This window comes from Hydra vulgaris, chromosome 01, assembly GCF_038396675.1.
Source record: "Hydra vulgaris chromosome 01, alternate assembly HydraT2T_AEP".
Classification (NCBI taxonomy): Eukaryota; Metazoa; Cnidaria; class Hydrozoa; order Anthoathecata; family Hydridae; genus Hydra; species Hydra vulgaris.
Window position 1 is genome coordinate 50862739 of NC_088920.1, and position 19997 is coordinate 50882735.

Here is a 19997-nt window from a genome sequence, read left to right on the forward strand (position 1 = left end):
CAGAATCGCACGTAATCAAGTTTTTTCAACTGCTTGAATAGACGATAATTCGTCTGACTTTTTTTCCCGTGAACTTCGGGAAGTCATGACTTCCCAAAGTTCACGGGAAAAAAAAAGTCAGACGAAACATTGTCTACTGCTTGAAATGTTGTAAGTGCAAATTTGCACTTTTAACATTTTCATTTTAGCAGATTTGCAGTTATGAAATTTGCACTTAGACTGAGCTTTAAGCTCTGTGGTATTGTATACTTTGCAGAACGAAACCCACAGTGTGGAAAACCATAAAACTATAAACACTTACGAAAATACATAAGATTACTTACTTAAAATTACTAGAAATACGGTACTTAAAAGAATCCCATGAAAAAAGTACTTAAAGACATTACATTGGTAATTGGTAGGCACTAGGCAAAATTTATGGTAATTGGCAATTATAACTTCAGTTGTAACGATTTGATGTTAAGCATAGAAGCGATACAGATTTTGTTCCGCATAATTGAAAAACACGTATCACGTGGCAAAAATTTTCAACCAATCCGAAATTTATTCGTACTAAACAAAAATTGCAGTTAATGTACGCAACTTCCTTTTTCAATTTAACACAAATTGTGAAGGTTTTTATTTTATTTAAAAAAAAAATACAGTAAAAATCTACCATACTTCATTTTCATAATAATATGGCACCAAAACAAAGAATGCGTGTTGCTAATGAGAAGCATAGCCAAAATGTCACAATGAGAGGAAATGTTCCAAAAACCATGGTTTGTTTTTTTTTCTACATATAGTTATTGTAATTATCGTATTATTGTAAATTTGACATTGGTCTTTATTAATGTAATTTAAAAAGCCTTAACAGAGTTTTAAATTTAGTTAGTAAACGTGTAAATTATTTACTGGGTTTGTATTTGTTGTTTGTTATTTAAAGTTTTACATATGTGTTTTTTCTTATTGAAATATGGCATATTTTAAAGACAAAGTAGATATGTTTAATGTTTTTTTGTTTTTTTCAAATGAGTATTAAGTGTAGTTAAAAAAAAGCATAGTATGTGATATTTACAATTTCATAACACCTCTTTACAATTTTATAACAGCATTAAAAATTTTATACATTATAAATATTTTATACAAATTAATTATTATTCACACACACAAACAAACACACGCACTAACACACTAAAAATAAAAGTTTAACAAATTTTCAAGTGGTTGTTAGAATAAAATGAAGCATTTTTTTGAAGAAATTATCCTACTTCTTACTATATTTAACCTGATTTAAAGAAAGAGAATTTAAATTAAAGAAATAGAAAAAACTTTTTATTGTTTTTTTGTAAGTTGAATATAGATATTTCTTTGGTATGGCTAAAAGCAACACGATGCCAGATAAATGTATATTTTGTAATTTAAAGTTTTTATAGTTATTCGTAGTTAATATAAAGTTATCATTTAGAGAGTAACTCCTTTTATGATACATAGTAAATTTTTTAGATTTTTTTTAGAACCCAAAAGATGAAAAATATGCAGTTGGACCATATCTCTTAGGACTATTCCTTTTTGTTGTTTGTGGCTCAGGTATAAACTAAAAGCATTTTAATAATTAAAATAATCATTTTTAATAATAGTAATAATTTTTTTAAACATAATATTATTTTACTTTTAGCTGTCTTTCAAATAATACAGAGTATTCGATATGGAATGTAATGTCGTCAAAATTGGTTTATAAAGAAATTTTAAAAATATTTATATGGATTTTTTTCTTTAATTTATAATTTATGAACTTTAAATTTGTAATTTTGGCCCCTTCAATAGTTGACTGTTATTAGTCTCAAAATTTCCCCAAAAAGTGTATTTTTTTTTTACACTTTTAATTTGTATGGTTTGTTGTTTTTTTTATAAAATGGAAAATCGATTTTAATTATTTCTGCATGGGTAGAATAAAGATGTATATATCCTTGCTTAAATATCTTTTTCTTGTTGATGTTGAAAAACTTAAAATTATAAGGCGGTACATTGAAGCAGCTTTTAAAAATATTTTACTTATTCACCTTCGATTTTTTGTTACCAGTTAACAGCTGTGTGTATCTTATTCCAAAAAAATGTAAACTCACGGTATGATAAAAACATTACACCTTTTATTATTTTTTAAGTTTGTGCTAAGGTTCGGTATAAATCTAATTTTGCCATTTTAACAATAATTATTAGTTACAATTATTGTTAAAAATTTTAATTGAATATTAAATTTGTAAAATGGTAAAACCGCTAAACTTAAATTTAAATTTTGTTTTACATGATGGTGGTGCAAACAATTACTTATTTCAATTGTTTATTTAAAACAAATACACTTTTTATTTAAAATTTGCACGTCTCCTGCCTCAGAACATTTTTAGCAAAGTTAAAATTAAAGTTTTGTCTTTTACATTTATTACGTTTGTCTCACTTTATTTCTTAAAAAGGTTTTTGATAAACCCCTTTAAAGGTACTAAAAAAATTTTTACATACACTAAGCTGCTTGTTTTAAAAGATAAATTAGTTTATCCGATTAACTTACTGCTCTCTAAATATCAGCTGTTCAATACATCAACAAAACAGCGTTGCCCAAATGTTACAAGCACTGATACAGAATAACATTTAAGCTCTCTACATACTATGTAGTACTCATCTTAATCTTGGTGTACAATCTGCCGAATCTTTTTTGGAAATGAAGACCTATTTTACCCGGGTAGCTTCACAACCTTTTTACTGCAAGCCTTATTTTAATTTTTTTTTAAGTCTAGTTTATTTCGCCGTTAAAGAATGTTTACATTGCGTATGCCTATATATAAATTAATGGCTGGAGCAAGAGGAAGGCCCATTTTGCTTAGCTGCCGAGCTTCACATTAAAAAATTATACATAACCGTAACATACAAAAATATATATGTAAATATAAATTAGAAATGAAATAGAAATAACCAAGAGAATAAAGAAATTCAGAATAACAGGTAATTAAGAAGTGTTAAAGTTATAATTAGGGTTTCTCAAACATACATATGATAACTGTTTGAACTAATTCGACCAAAAATAAGAAAAATATTATTGCATTTTGTTGTGTTTTATGTGTTCATATCTCATATTAAAACCAAGCACAACAAGAAATGTTATTGAAATTATCTAACTCAAGAAATGCATTGCAATTTGCAATGCGACGTTTTCTTTTTTCTCGTTATTATAAAATATGAGTAAAAAATAAAAAAGATTTTTTGCGACGAAAACAGTAAGTTTGATTTTTAAACTTCTAAATTATTGAAAAGTTAAACTTTTTCTGCATTCAATTATTGAAATATTTAATAATTTTTGTATTTAAAAAACAGGAAAAGTCATACGTAAGATAACATACATATGTAAGAAATATTTGTAACTTTACCTTTAGTTGTTTTACGATTCAATTTACTTATCCTATGTCAATTATAAATGGATCGAAAGCAAGGCAGTATTTTTGTAAAGAAAAATCTGACGAATCTGCAATTTGCAAAAAGTGCAAAGAAAATATAATGTGCAAAGGATTTTCGACAAGTGGGCTCCTTCGTCGTTTTAAAAACGCACTTAAAGATCTAGATTTAAATATGAAGCGTCTACATGAAGATACTGGTTCGGAAATTTAAATTGTGCAAAAGAAAATCATATTGTTTGTTAAACAGCAGACTATCGAGGAAATTGTGTCAAAGCTAGCAACGGTGAATTGCTTTTCAATAAATGCCATAACAAAAAGTGAATTCATTTGAAAATCATTGTCTGAAAAAGGCATTTTATTACCAAAAAATCCATCCCATGTTATGAGTATGATAAAAAAACGAAATGATTTAGCTAATCAAACTGTGTTTTTAGAGATAACAAAAGAAATATTTAGTGGGTCGCGATTTTCTTTATCGTTAGACGAATATACGTCTTCAAAAAATCGACGTTATTTAAATGTAAATTTACACTTATTAACAAAGTTTTGGAACCTGGGATTGACTCCTATAGCTGGATCACTTCCTGCAGAAAAAATTGTTGATCTGGTTGAAAATAAGCTGTCGTATTTCAATTTATCATTTCAAAAACACTTTATAGCTAGTGTCACTGACGGAGCATCCATAAAGAAAAACTTTTGACGGCTAGGTGGTATCGAACATCAGCTGTGTTATGCCCACAGACTCCATTTGGCAGTGTGTGATTTTCTTTACAAAAAGTCAGACTCTACAGCAAAATATATTGAATTTGAATCGCATTTGCAAGATTCCGATTAAAGTTTGAGTGATTACGATGAGTTTGATGATGTATTTGACTGTAATGATGAGTCATACAGCTCAACAGGTGTTACGTTTATTGATGATTTACAAAATAGCGTAGATATAACCTTAACAATTCAGATGGTTCGAAAAGTGGTTCGAATGTTCCGCAAATCACCTCTTAAAAATGACGTTTTACAAATCTACGCAAAACCTTTGTTTCATAAAGAGCTGAAGCTGATATTAGATGTCAAAACAAGGTCGAAATATCGAAAATTGTTATTAAACTTGGATTTTTAATACTTTTTCATTTTAGTTTTTACTTTATTTTTTAATATCTTGATTTTAATTTGCTTGTCTTTAATTTACTTGTCTTTAATTTACTTGTCTTTAATTTAATTAATTTACTTGTCTTTAATTTGCTTGTCTTTAATTTACTTGTCTTTAATTTAATTAATTTACTTGTCTTTAATTTGCTTGTTTGTACTTTATAAGGTTCTGACGACAAGATCTTGTGATCTTTCAGATCCTAGCATATGTTTTATTGTTAGTTTTAGTTTATATATGTGCGCATCTATACATTTGTAAGAGTATAAATACTTATATTTATATATGTATATGTGTGTGTTTTTTTCTTATTTTAATTATGCTGACAAATGCTGTAATTATTTTAATTGTAATACGATATATATAACATATATAATTGTACAGTGACATTTTAATATAAGCGAAATCTAAAAAAAATAAAAAATAAATTATCGCGAGTACAGAAAAATTATCGTGAAGTACATAAGTCTTTGGTTTTATAAAATGATTGCGTAATATCGTCAGCAAACTAAGTTGTATGAGACTTTCTATTAATATTATGTTTCGAAATTATGATTATGTTTCAAAATGGATTCCAACTATAAATAAACCTATTTGAATAACAAAAAATACTGCCACTTCAATTGATCAAATTATTATTAATAATTTCAAAAACATAAAATTTAAAACTGGAATATTTTTAACAGACATATCTGACCATTTTTCGGTTTTTATAACAGCACAAAAATCGGTAAATCAACTTTCTGATAAAGTAAAAACTAATAAAACGGTTAATTAAGGACACTTCTCTTGTGACATTTATTAGCCTCGTATTGACGAAAAACTGGGAATTTGTTTTGAAAACTGAAAATGTTAATGAAGTTTATGATAAATTTTATCATATATTTGAATGTTACTACAATCAAGCATTCCCAATATCATCTAGATTTATCAAAACAAAAATTCTACAAATCTTTCCCGATAAACTTAAAACTGCAAGGGTAATACCTATACTAAAATCAAGAGATAAGGCTAGTGTTTCCATTTACAGACCTTTCTCTATACTATCATGATTTTCAAAATTATTAGAGTACATTATGTTTGAAAAATTTTATTACTTTTTAGATGCTAGAAATATTATTTATAGCAAGCAATTTTGGTTTAAAAATAGGTACTCTACTGATTAGCTATTGTTTATCTTGTTCATGATATCTTTAAATCATTTGATGGAAATAAATATACATAGGTGTATTTATTGATTTCAGTAAGGTTTTTGACACTGTCAATCATTACATTTTATAACAAAATTAGAAAACTATGGCATTAAACATATAAATATTGCGTGTTTTAAAAGCTATTTGTCAAATATAAAACAATACATTTCTTTTAATGAAGGTAAAACGATCAATATGAACATGACATGTGGGGTTCCTCAGGGATCTATTTTAGGACCACTCCTATTTCTCATTTATATTAATGATTTAAAAAAAGCTTGTACTGAACTAGGTACAGTTTTATTTGCAGATGACACAAATCCATGTTATGCACATAATGATATAAATATTCTGTTTAAGTCAGTAAACAAAGAGCTGTTAAATCTTACTAAATGTAAATATCTCTAAATGTAACCAAAACAAAATATACTTTTTTCCATCGTTTTCATTACCGAAAAAAACTCCTTTAAAACTTCCAAAACTATGTATTGCCAATCAGGACATAAAAAGAGACACCACTTTAAAATTTCTCTGCGTACTTCTTGATGAAAACGTGACGTGGAGAGATCACATACATTTTTTCGAAAGTAAAATCTCAAAGAACATAGCAGGCTGTGTAGAGCAAAGCCTTTTTTAAATGCAAGTCGCCTAAAGTTTTTATATTTCTCGTTCATTGCCATCTTAATTATGCAAACATTGCTTGGTGCAGTACAAATAAAAATAAAATAAAAAAACTGTTTAATAAACAAAAGCATGCGATCAGAATCATTTCCAATGTGGGTAGTTTTTCTCACTCGAAGCATTGTTTGTTAATTCAAATATAATGAATGTCTATCAAATAAATGTCTATTATCTACTTATATTTATGTTCAAAATTGATAAAAATATGTTTCCTAAAATATTTTACCCGCTATTGAAAATAAATCAGAATATATATCTAACCAGATTTTGAAATAACAGTTATATTCAACCCAAACGTTATTCATATTATATAGTGTTACGTTTTTTGATTTTTGTTGTTTTATATTTACGGTAGAGACTGAAGGGCTTGGTGATAAGACAAACTATGTCTTCTTCTTGCTCCTGCTATTTGTTTTTATATTATGTTTTACGATTTGAATAAATTTGTATGGCAAAAAAAAAAAAAAAAAAAAAATTAGAATTAAATTTATAATTAACATAATCAGTAGAATATCGATTATTAATCAACATCCAAATTTACTTTAAAAGAAACATTTAAAGTCGGATATATTAAAATCCCTGAAAAGTAATAACCGTTTTGATTCATTCTTGTTTTTGTTGACAATATCTGGGAGTTTTTTCCGCAGATAAGGTCTGCGGCATTTAATTAAATATATTCAATTAAATGAATATATTCAATTAAATTGAATATATTCAATTAAATGCCGCAGACCTTATCTGCGGAAAAAATTCCCAGATATTGTCAACAAAAACAAGAATGAATCAAAACGGTTATTACTATTCAGGGATTTTAATATATCCGACTTTAAATGTTTCTTTTATAGTAAATTTGAAAGTTGATTAAAAAATTTCAAACAACAACTTTGTTCTTCTCAAATATAATTTAAAATTAGCTTTCTATTAATAGAAAGCTAATTTTAAATTATTTTGAGAAGAACAAAGTTGTTGTTTGAAAATTTTGTTAAATATTTATGATTAATTTTATTAAAATAAGTTTGAAAGATTTTTGGAGAAATCCCATTTTTGTTTTAAAAATAAACAATAAAACTTGGTGTAAATTGAGTTTATACACATTTAAGCGCATGTAAAAGGAGCATTTCTATAAGCTTCAACACTATTCTGCATGCATGTTTTTGTTTATTATAGATTTTTTTTATATGGATAGAATTAGATCACACAATATTGCAGTAAGAGAAATAACTTTGAGAAAAGGCAAAATATAATTTTTTCAGTGATGTTATATTTAGAAAAGCATTAAACATCATTGCGTTATTTTTTGAGAGTGTTGTTTCAATACTATTTATATGTGAATATCAAAGTAAATTTTTATCCAGTTTTACTCCTAAAAAGTTTATATATGTTTCCTCTTTAATAAAACCTTATAATTAATAAGTCTTATTAATTATAAACAAACCTTATAATTAATAAGTCTTATTAATTATAAGATTTGGTAATTTAAGAGGAATGCTTTCTGATTTACTTAATTTATGGAAAAGTACATATTTTGTTTAATCAACATTTAGTGAAAGTTTGTTACTTATGAACCATTCTTTAACCTTATATGTTTTCTTTAACTGTTCATTAATTATTTTAATAAGTGTTTTAATATCTCTGTGAGAACAAAAAAAAATTAGAATCATTAGCAAACAAAATTAGGTCTAAAAGATTTGTTGCTAAGTGTAAGTCGTTTATATACAATAGAAGTAGAAGCGGTCCAAAGGAACCCCACAAGTTATGGAATATGGAATTGTGTTATTTTGATCAGTCTGGTATTCTTTAAACCAAAGTAAGTTTTTAATTTTTACTCCGTCGTTTTCAAATTATTTTATTAAAATATTGCGATTTACGGTATCAAAAGTTTTGACAGATCAATGAAAACTACCTATGTAAAACAGCCATTATCAAAAGCGTTAGTTATTTGATTTGAAAGTTCAACTACAGTATGTTCAGTGGAATTTTTTTTTAACCAAATTGCTTGCAATACAATATATCGTTCTCAGTTAGAATATTATATAGCCTATTTTATATTATTCTCTCTAGCAATTTTGAAAAACAAGTTAGTATAGACATAGGCTTGGAATTAAAAATATTTGACTTATCTCCAGATTTAAAAATTGGTATTATACAGGCAATTTTTAGTTTGTCACGAACAACACCTAATTTAAATGAAAAATCGAAAATATGAAATAAAGCTTCAATAATTTTTCTTTGTTTTTTGAAGATTTTAGTTAAGCTTTTCACATCTTGAGACTTTAAAGTGACAACTATGAAAATATATAAGTATTTGTGATTTTTTTTGGTATTTGAGACTTTTTTTTTCTGGAAACGCTATTTTCTTATCGCTTGTAAAATTGACCGAGAAACAAGTTGTAAGCATTGTTAACCTCACTTGATTGCAAAAACCAGATTCCAATCAAGATAATGTTTTAAACAGTTTTTAAAATGTTTTAAGGAGTTTTCATTGATCTGTCGCCGAAATATTGTGGATTTTGTGGCAATATTGTTAATTAAAATGTTGTTGGTAGCTAAGAATTAGAAAAATGATCTGATAAATCAGTCTGAATGGTGCAGTAAAGAGGACTATTATAAAAACTGTTAGTTGATTTTTTTTTTTTTTTTTTTTTCTTTTCTTTATTACAATATTTATTACAATTTAAATAAACAAAACTTTATTACAATAATAAAAGTTAACAAGTCAAGATATCGTTAAAAAATATATAGTAATAATAAATATAAAGAACGTGTATACTCAAAGAAGACAAACAAACAAAAAATAAATAAAAAAGAATATACATTAAATATATACGTATACTAATATAGATAAGGGATTTTCAAAAAATTTTAAAATTTAAAAGTAGATTAGTATATTTTCAGTTGAAATAATGAGTTTTTTAAAATTTTGTTTAAAAGAATCAAAATTACATTCTTGAGAAAAATCTTTAGAAGTATTTAGAACTATACTATTCCATAAAAATGATCCACATTCCATAAAAATGAAATAAAAAATTTTCCAAAATTAGTTTGAGAAAATGGTTGTCGAATTAAATTATCGTTCCTTAAAATATATTTATTTCTATCTCTTTGTAAATACAAGTTACGAAAAGAAACGGGTGATAGGTGGGTCTTGCATTTATACATAAAACAAAGAATATTAAAAACATTTAACTCATATATATTGAGTGCTTTCATATCATATAAAAGAGGCTTGGCGTGAGCAAAACGGTCCTTGAAATTTATAAGGCGTGCTACATGTTTCTGTTGCCGATAGAGAGGTTTAAGTTTACTTTTATAAGTGCTACCCCAAGCAATGTTTGCATTATTAATATGGCAATGAATTAGCGAATAATATAACTGAATTAAGGTATGTTTATCTAGAACGTTTCTTATTTTGTATAAAATGCCTATACTCTTTGAAATTTTATTGCACAAGTTAGCAATGTGGCTTTTCCAATTAGGATTTTCATCGATATATACACCTAAAAATCTTGTCACTAGAACTCTTTTAATAATTATGTTATCGATAAAAAGAAAGGGTAAGTTGCTAGGCAGCTGGTGCTTTTTACCTTAAGGATGAAAAAGAATCCATTACGTTTTATCAATATTTAATGATAGTTTGTTTAATCTAAACCATTCGGAAATTTTGACTAGTTCAATGTTCATGTTGCTAAGTGTAAAAATGTTTTTATGAGAAAGAAATAAGTTAGAATCATCAGCAAACATAATTGTCATTAGATTAGAAGCTTTTGGTATATCATTAATATATATTAGAAATAGGCGGGGTCCTAATAAGTTTTAAGCCAAATTAATATATCCCAGTAAGCATGGTACGTTTTTAAAATGTTTTTAAAACGTTTTTTAGACGTTTTTATAAGGTTTAAACCTAATAAAAATGTCCAAAGAACGTTTTAAAAACGTACTGTGCCCACTGGGATTTCCAGTAATTCCGTACCACTCCAACTTTTTAAAAAAGAATTTTGTGATCAATAGTATCAAAAGCTTTTGCCAAGTCAATGAAAACACCTAAAGTAAATTGAGAATTTTCAAATGAGTCAGATATATTTCTTGTAAATTGTAAAATGGCATGTTCAGTGGAATTGTTTTTTTGGAATCCATATTGATTGCTGTATAATAAATTGTTTATAGTAAGATGATTATAAATTTTATTGTACAAAATTCTTTCTAAAACTTTAGAGAATACAGAAAGTAGTGAAATTGGACGATATGTCACCACCTTTTAATATTGGTATGACTTTTGCTAATTTTAGAGCTTGTGAAAAATTCCCTGTTTAATTGATATTGAAAAAATCTTAAAGAGTATATCTTTTAAAACATCAAATGAACTTATAATAATGTTGCCGTTAATACCATCAGGGCCTACTGCTTTGTTAGATTTCAACATTTTAAATGCAATTTCAAACTCTTCAAAAGATAATTCAAAAGAGTTCAAGTAAAAGTTTAGAGCAAAATATAAATCAATCATTAAACTGTTTGCTATAGGAATGTTTTTTGCAAGATTTGGTCCTACAGACACAAAATATTTGTTAAACTCTTCCGTAATTTCTATTTTATCATATAAAAATTCATTATTATGTTTAACCATGTTTGGCAAAGGGTGAGATGTACTTTTTTGCTGCCAGTAATTTCTCTTATTATAAACCAAGTGCGCTTAAAATTTAATTTATATTTATCTAGTAAATTAAAATAATTTTTTTTTTTTGAGGCTTTCAAAAAGTTTAGCGTAATTTTTATATATAATTTTATTATCATTTGTTTTACATTTTAAGTAATTAATGTATAATTTTTGTTTCATTTTTGAAGACTTACGAAAACCCTTTGTAATCCAAGGCGATTTAATACTTTTAGCTTTGAGATTTAAATTAACTTCAGGGAAATTAGTGTCGTAAATATCATAGAAAGTTTTAAAAAATGACTAAGTTTGAATTATCAGAGGCGTTAAAAAGATCCAATCAATTAAAGATAATTGTTCTTTAAAAGATTCAAGGTTTTTATTTGTAAAAATTCGCTTTTTGAAAACTCGTTTTTCATTAGGAAGTAAGTTATTATCTATATTTATAGAAAAGAAAACAGGAAAATGATCAGATATGTCATTTTTAATTATGCCTTTTTTTAAGGATACGTTAAAAACATCAGTGGTTAAAATATTATCAATTAAAGAAGCACTTGATTGAGTAATTCTTGTCGGTTTGCCAATCAAAGGAATCGCACCATTTTCGAGAATGCCATTATAAAACTTTTTAATGTTATTATTGACGTGGTATTGAAAACAATCTAAATTCAGATCACCCAATAAGTAGATAAATTTATTTTCGCGGTTACTTTTTTTAATAACGTCATTACATAAAAACGAATTAAAATTTATAATTTCACCTGAAGGTGAGCGATAACAACAACTTAGAATTTTATTTTTTAATTTTTGGTTAAAATTTCAATCGTTAAAACCTCTTTATCAGCATCAGTGATGCTCATGTCATGCCGGGTAAAATATTGTAAGTTATTTTTAACATAAATAAGAATGCCTCCGCCACACTTATTTGTTTTTCGTGCCAATGAAATTATATTAAAACCCTGCCGTTCAAAATTGGTAAAAGAATTTACGTCATCCGAACTGTTCGAAAAAAATTATAAAAACTAGACTCAAAATTTAAGGTTTCATTAGAATCCATTTAATTTTTGTTTCTTTCATATTCGAAATGAGATCAAAGAATTTCTTTTATAAATCCCGTATGATTAATTTATTATATCCAGCTTTAGCGTACTTACCCTTTGCCCTTAAATCTTTTGCCTCATTCAGGAGTTTTTTCCGCAATTCCAGCTTATGATTACTATAATCTTCATTTATGTAAACCTTTTGAGTCCATAATTTCATCGTCGTATATTTTTTTAATATCGTGGCTTTGTCTTTGTAGTTAAGAAATCTTACTACGATTGATCTATTTTTTTTATTATTTTCAGGTAATTTTTTGCCAACTCGATGCGCCCTTTCAATTTCAAAGTTTCCGTGTAGTTGAAGTTTATTATTTAAAAACTCCCTTACTTTATTTTCACTGTCTTCTCAAATTTCATTTTCAATTTCTTCAATCCCGTAGAATCTTAAGTTGTTGCGTCGACTTCTGTCTTCAAGTTCTGCCAATTTGTTAATCATTTTAGTATTTGCATACTCATTTATCAATGATATTTTTGATGTTAGATGATCAGCAACTAGTTTATCATAATTATTACTCAAAAATTCAACAGCTTTATTAACTTCGCGTAATTCCTTTTTTAGTTCCTTGTTCTCGTCAATTACTGAGTTTAATTTGTTTTCAACTTTTTCAATTCTATCATTAAACATCTTTATTCTTTCATTCTTCTGAAGCGTTTAAAATGAGAGTACTATTATTAATGATTTAGTATTAATAATTGTTTATTACTAAGATTGTCTATTCTAATACATAAATATGATAAATAATCTTGTCTCTAGTCTTGTTTCTGTTTATTTTTTTTTTTTTGTCTTTTTTTTTTTTTTGTTTGTTTGTTTGTTTGTTTTTTCTTCTTTATTGTTGGTCTTTTTAGTAAGTAAAGTAAACTTAAGCGTTAATAAAAAAAAATAATTTATACCATATGTAACTTTTACGGTTTTTATTAGCATTGTAATTTACGGTATATTTATTACGGGGCTTAGTGATAAGGCAACTATAGTCTTCTTTTTGCCCCTGTCATATCTTGTTTTTTATTCATGAACATTGTTATTGTAAATACTATTAACGACGAAATATATAATTAAAATTTATAATAGTATTTTCATGAATTTCCAAAATATCTTTTAATTGTGCAGATGAAAAATTTTTAGTAGCCATTTTGAAATTTGATAATAGTTATAATGTTATCAAGTAGAGTAGAAGACCTGTTTGTAACTCTTATTGATTTGTTTATTGTTGGAATAAAGTCTTTTTTTCTAGAAAAATATAAAGTAGGGAAAAGGGGCCTATGATGGCATAGCACCAATGATGGCATACCGGTCATATTTTCATAAATATTGCTTATGGCAAAAAAGTGATTAGACCAACATGTCTATACTGACTTTACATTAATTTTAGTAAAAATACGTTCCTTATGCACAAATTTTGCTTTTATAATCAACTAAAATCGATTTTGCGATGTGCTGTTGTATATTTAATCCCTTTAAATATTTAAGATTGTGATTTTATTATCAATTGTGCAGAAATGAAATTTTCATGCATTTTATTTCCAAGTTTTGTGCATTTAGTAGAATACTTATTTTAATTTCATCTTTTGGACAAGGCAGACATAGCTTGTTTAAATAAAAATGATGACTTCTTCCTATGATGGCATACTGAGGAGTTAGGTGTGTTGCAATATTGACGAGTTGAGAAACCTTTTTTCTTTCATAAAAACAACATATTTTTTAGTGAAGTAAAAAGGAATTTTTACTTCACTAAAAAATTTTGGGTTCAAAAAACACATAAAACGCAATATCTCTTATGCACAAGCGCTAAATTCTACACTGCTGTTGTGTAGCACGAAGTGGTTAATTAGGATGATTACGCGTAGTTTCTGGCATTTCTGAGGGAAGACTCTGAAATGAAAGGTAGGTGAAATGAAATTGTCAAGTTACCCTTGATACTAACCAGCCCCGTCCTCCCCTATGTCATCATAGGAGCAGTAGTTGCCTATGATGGCATACTTGTGCTTTTTTTTAAAAATAAAAATAACTAATATAAAAATAAAACAGGTAAAAACTCTTGGGGTAATTTTTGTTCTACATGTAACAAAGAATGTATCCATATCAAAACTTTTGTTCATGGTCTACAGGATACTGAATAATGAAGCTTCAAAATTAAGTATGCCATCATAGGCCCCTTTCCCCTACCGGTTAACGTTACTTGATAATTTATTTAATGTCCATTTTTAAGCTTACGAGCGCGCATGAAATATATTATGAAGTCTTTAGAGCCAGAGTTTAACACACATTTTGTTTATTCAAAAAATTAGATCTAAAAACTCAACCTAGATGGTTTTCTTTTTTCATTAAGTGGAAAGAAATTAAATATCTGGAAAGTTATTTAAATAATTTTACGGCAACACGCGGATAGCTCTAAAGAAGACAGCTCCTTTCTTTAAACTTTCTAAAAATTAATAAACAATAATTTCAAAACTGTTTTTTATAGTAGGGAATTTTTGTTTCTGTGCGTGATTTTTTTACAAAAAGAAGCTTTGGACTTAAAGCAATATGGATACTATTATGATTATCTTAAAGAGCAAATAATAACAAAAAGATTTTTATATTTTAGGCTACCTGAACGTTTAAATGTATATTTTTTGTGCGTGTTAATGACGAAATAGTTTGAAAAATATACAATAATTTTCAAAACGCTATACTCTAGCTAGAAATATGAAATAATTAAATATTTATTATCATTAAATATTTATTAAATAATATTTCACTTGAAATACTCACAAGCAATTTATTATCATAGAATTACCTACATGAAATCTGTATACGTATCTCTATGATACATAGTGCAATTCTGTAACTTTCTAGAAATCTTTACTAATAGATAAAATATTACTTATAAAAAAAGTATACTGCTAAAACTTATATTTTCCGAAGAATTAAAGTTAATTAAGTAACTAAAATCTGAATTTTCTTTAAAATCCGAACCATTCTTTGTTTACAAAATATTTATATAGAATAGAATGAAATGAGAGTAAATTTGAGATTGCCAGTTTTATTATTATTAAAATAATAGACAAAACATATACGAGTTTCCGTGCGTGATTTTTCGGAAATGCCCAATAGTCTAAATGCCCAATAGTCTAAATCTTTCAACACAATTTGAGTAATTTAGTATTACTTATCTTGATATTAACACTCAATCAAATCGTTTACTGAATTATTTCAAAAAGAACATCTTTTTCAACTTGGTTGAACCAAGGACGTATAAATTAATTCTATTTATAAGTTCTTGGTTGAATTAACTTTTTATTAAAAAAATAATCACATTTTCAATCAATACAATAAAAAGTACTTTGTGTATCTTTGAGCTAAATAAAGTTTTTATTTTATTTTTTTGATGTTGCTTTCTCTCTTCCATTGTTTCATCTTCGCTCAAACGAATTTTATTTTTTATTTTCTTTTCTAATACACACTAAAAAAAACGAAAAATTTTATATTCATAACAGTCCTCTTACTTATTGCAAAAGTTATTGCGAGTCTCAAAAAACGACGATCAGTAACAAATTGGAAGCAAAAGTTTAGCAAAACATATTTAAAAAAATATATATATATTAACAAAACCAAACAAATGCGATGATTTATAATCCTTTGCTTTTATTGCATTTACTTGGTTCGGTAAAGTACATAAAATAAATTTTCTCTGAAAAAAAAATTAAAAGAAATTCCGTTTATAAAATGTGTACAAAACGGCGCCAATACCGCATATCCGAATGGATACAATTAGGCAGTAGCAAACATGTGATGCAGCTTAAAAAAACTAAAGGATTTTTTTAAAAAGGTTAACGGAACACTAACACAACTACGTAGAACGTAGAAAAAATAAACAATTTTGAACACGAATATTAAAGAAACTCTCAGAATTTAAAGGCCGGCTGCATCAAATTACTCTGCCACCTGCATTTCTAAGAGACAAATTAAATTATCATTCAAAATTTACTTCTGTCTTTTGAAATCGGAAGACTTTCATTGCAGTTTCTGTACATTCGTCAGCAATCGTTCGTGGTTCTTGAGATAAACATTTAGCAATACATCGAATTATAATTGAAAGCGTACACGGTTCATTATCGGAATAACAATGGTCTAACAAAGTTTGACTGACTGGATCTATTTCATCACGCGGAGTATTCGGTGTCATGTATGGGGCGTTAGTCTGTACAATAATCCTGTTTAACGGTAGAGTTCCATCTTTTATGGCATCACGAAGTGCTTGGCCGTGTTTTTCTAGGAAAAATGATGGAAAGTGAATACATAAAAAAATTTGCTCTATTTCGCCGTAAATTTACTGCTAAAACATTTTACAAAGTTTGTACATATATACTTTATCGGATAGCTTTAAATAATATCGAATAAGTTTTAGTTGGACATAACTTAGTATCCACTGTTTATTGTACATTTACTGTAACCGTTTACAAAATAAATAAATAAAATTGTATCTACAAGATCGATTTTTTTTAATAAACATGATAAACTTTATTTACTCTTGTCCGATAAGGTATTTAAAAACAACAATATTAGAAAATCATAACATTACAAAGTATATTAAAAAGTAAACATAACTTTAAAAATATTTTTAAATAAACAGTCATAAGAAATAATAGTCACCGACTAAACACAATTTTCAAATTTCAAAATGTTTCCACTTCAAAACTTGCAAAAATATAAAGCATTATATTTAATACTTTATATTTTGTACTTTTGTTACAATATTGTTATACAATAATATATACGTCATAACGTTATACACCACAACGTTATACGTCATAACGTAGGAGGATATCATTTTATAAGCCATAGTGTAGGAGGATTGGGGAACGAGGCTTACTAAGGCTCCCGAACACTAGGTATCGAGGATTATTAAGATTTCTCTATATTGCACCATTAAACTATGTTAAATAATTTATTAACTGAATAAAAATATTCAGCTATAAATAATACTTATAGTGATTGTACCAATAACTTCATGAATGATTTACACTACCAATCATTGCTAAGATTTCAACAATAACACGAAATTAAAATAAAAATCAAATGAACTTCCTTATGATGAACACATCAATGTTGTTCATCATAAGGAAATACAAAAATTTTGAAAAACCTAATCACAATTACTTACACAACAACTAATATAGAAATATTTATACAAACTTTTGCTATTATTTCTTTCAGACTATTCTTTCTTAAGAATATGAAATAAGCTATAACATCTTGGCAAAAAAAAAAAAAAAAATACTGTTAAATTTTGATCACAACACAGTCAAAAAACAACTGGACACTTTAAATATTTCAAGGCTTTTAATATTTTAATCATAAACCCTCAGTATACCCTTGCAAACAAATCCAGTAATGCCTATGAAATATCCTCGTTCAACATATGTTTTGATTTCCTCAGCTGTTCCAGTGAAGCAGTGAATAACAACTGGGGGTAATGAAGATTCAAAGTCTTTTAGTACATCTAAGATAGCTTGATGTGAATCACGTTCGTGAACAAGAATTGCTTTTTGATATCGTATAGCAAGTTGTACCTAAAACAATTAAAATCATTCATTTAAAAATTTTTTTAAACAATTAGTAATTTAGCACATTTTTTTTTTTTATGTTAATTAAAAAATGTTACGTTTATTCAAAATATATTTTATATCATTTAAGCATAAACTGCTGACATGAAATATTATTTGTATCAATTAAATTATCTCCGGTTATTCATAATATTAAATAATGCATGACTTTTCCATGATATTAATGACAATTTTCCCAAAATATTACATTCTTAAATGCATATATATATATATATATATATATATATATATATATATATATATATATATATATATATATATATATATATATATATATATATATATATATATATATACACACGCACATACACACATTATTTATCATGTTGATCTTTGCACACTCTGATAAATAGCAGTAAACCTTTAGTTTAAAAAGTGTCAATTTAAGACTTAATTAAAAAAAAAAAATCAACTCCTACTTCCAATAAGGTTTCAAGCAATTAGTTTTTAAATTTGGATTTAACAGAATTTTTTTATACACTGCTACTTGGTAACATTTATGTAATTTCTAGAAAATTGATTCATTATTTTTTAATTATATTCAATCAAATTTGATCAATAAAGAAAATTTTTTTTTTTTTTTGAATTTTCATGCTTTATTTTTCTGTACTCTGAAATATCTGAAGATATTTTTCTGTACCCTTATATGTGAAGATATTTTTCTGTACTCTGAAATATCTGAAGATATTTTTCTGTACTCTTATATGTGAAGATATTTTTCTGTACTCTTATATGTGAAGATATTTTTCTGTAATCTTATATGTAAAGAGATTTTTCTGTAATCTTATATGTGAAAATATTTTTCTGTAATCTTATATATGAAGATATTTTTCTTTACTCATATATCTTAAGATATTTTTGACTTAGCATAGGAACAGTCACAAATAGTCATTGAGATTTATCTAAAGTATTGTCCATTATTGAACAATATTTTTGCGCACCAAAGTACTACTCAAGCACTGAGTTGGGGGTGGCAGGATTTGAATTAGTATTGCACAACAATACGGGTTTTAACTTTTTGTTTGACGCTCTAACAAACTGAGCTATCCACCATTTTGTTAATTATTGACTTGTCATCATTTTGATTCTTGCTGTATCCTAATAAGATTACATTTTAACATACTATTGCTACAAGAGGTAATGCAAAAGCATACTAAATACTTAATTTAATTTATCCTTAATCATAGGTGGCAACTGTCAGACATGCACAACTGTAGTTTTTACCTTAGATTCATCATTATTTTAAAAAAACTGCATACTTAAAACCTTATATTACCTTGCATATAATATTCAGTAAAAAATTTGCTTTATTCTATTTTTTGTAATTTCATAACTAAAGCATTTGTCTTACAAATCGATTTAAATGGCAAAACTCTTTCACAATGGATTTTTTTCACAGCACATTCTTTAACTTGCCTTAAAACAAACATATTAAGACAATGATATTAAGTTCAAAAACCAGTCTCAGATAATGCAACATTTAACAAATTAACTGTACTAATAGAGACTAGGCAGCTTTATTGTGTATTTTAAATTACAGTTCATAAAAGATAACAAAATAATGATGAATAAAGCAATACCATTTAATTGCAAAGAGGTATGATATAATACTTATATATTTATATTAGAAAATATAATTATATTGGAACTACATTTGTTTTTATTAGGTTTGTCATCAACATGTTAAATGTTTTACACTCTTATCACATTCAGAATAAATAGTCCACTTTTTTGAAAAATATATTCACCTCTACAAAGCCAAGAGGTCAACTACAGACTAAAAAATTATTTTTTGTTTAAATATTACAATTAAGGTTTTTAAAATCAAACTGTGATCTGGGAACTATATATATGTTAAGTTGTTCAAAGTCAGGTTATAAGTTGAACTTTACGCCCTGTGTACACAGTGGAGTTTCAAATGAACACAAATGATTGTTATAAAAAAAACCAAAAAAATTAAAGAAAATGCAAAGTATTTCAGAGTATCCAAATTAAATACTTAACTTTCTTATTTTCAAGACTTGTTATTTAAAAGAATTTTAGAAAACAGTTTAATTTGAGGCATCTTTTTATCATGAAAATTAGTGTACTTACTTGAATATCCAGTTTCATATTTAATAAAATAAAATAGTTCAGTATGATTTAATATGCTATGATAAATTTTATTTTTTTGATCTTATCTAAGGAAAAAAATTAAGG

General features: G+C 26.4%; 2 protein-coding genes across 2 annotated transcripts in view; one reads left to right on the plus strand and one right to left on the minus strand.

Moving 5' to 3' along the window:
• Window positions 1–559: 559 nt before the first annotated feature.
• LOC124810115 (stress-associated endoplasmic reticulum protein 2) lies at window positions 560–1740 on the plus strand. The gene is made up of 3 exons (XM_065788505.1): window positions 560–761; window positions 1497–1569; window positions 1658–1740. Exons 1-3 carry the CDS (start codon window positions 678–680, stop codon window positions 1696–1698), a joined length of 198 nt encoding a protein of 65 aa, XP_065644577.1. The 5' UTR covers window positions 560–677; the 3' UTR covers window positions 1699–1740.
• Window positions 1741–15791: 14051 nt separating this feature from the next.
• The window catches only part of LOC100211155 (3'-5' ssDNA/RNA exonuclease TatD), a 33667-nt gene continuing 29461 nt past the window's right edge, over window positions 15792–19997 (minus strand). The window contains exons 4-5 of the mRNA XM_065788506.1: window positions 17546–17744; window positions 15792–16443 (exon numbers count right to left, since the gene is read on the minus strand). Coding sequence (XP_065644578.1) covers window positions 16145–16443; window positions 17546–17744 — 498 coding nt within the window. The 3' untranslated portion in view covers window positions 15792–16144. The remainder of the gene's footprint in view (window positions 16444–17545; window positions 17745–19997) is intronic.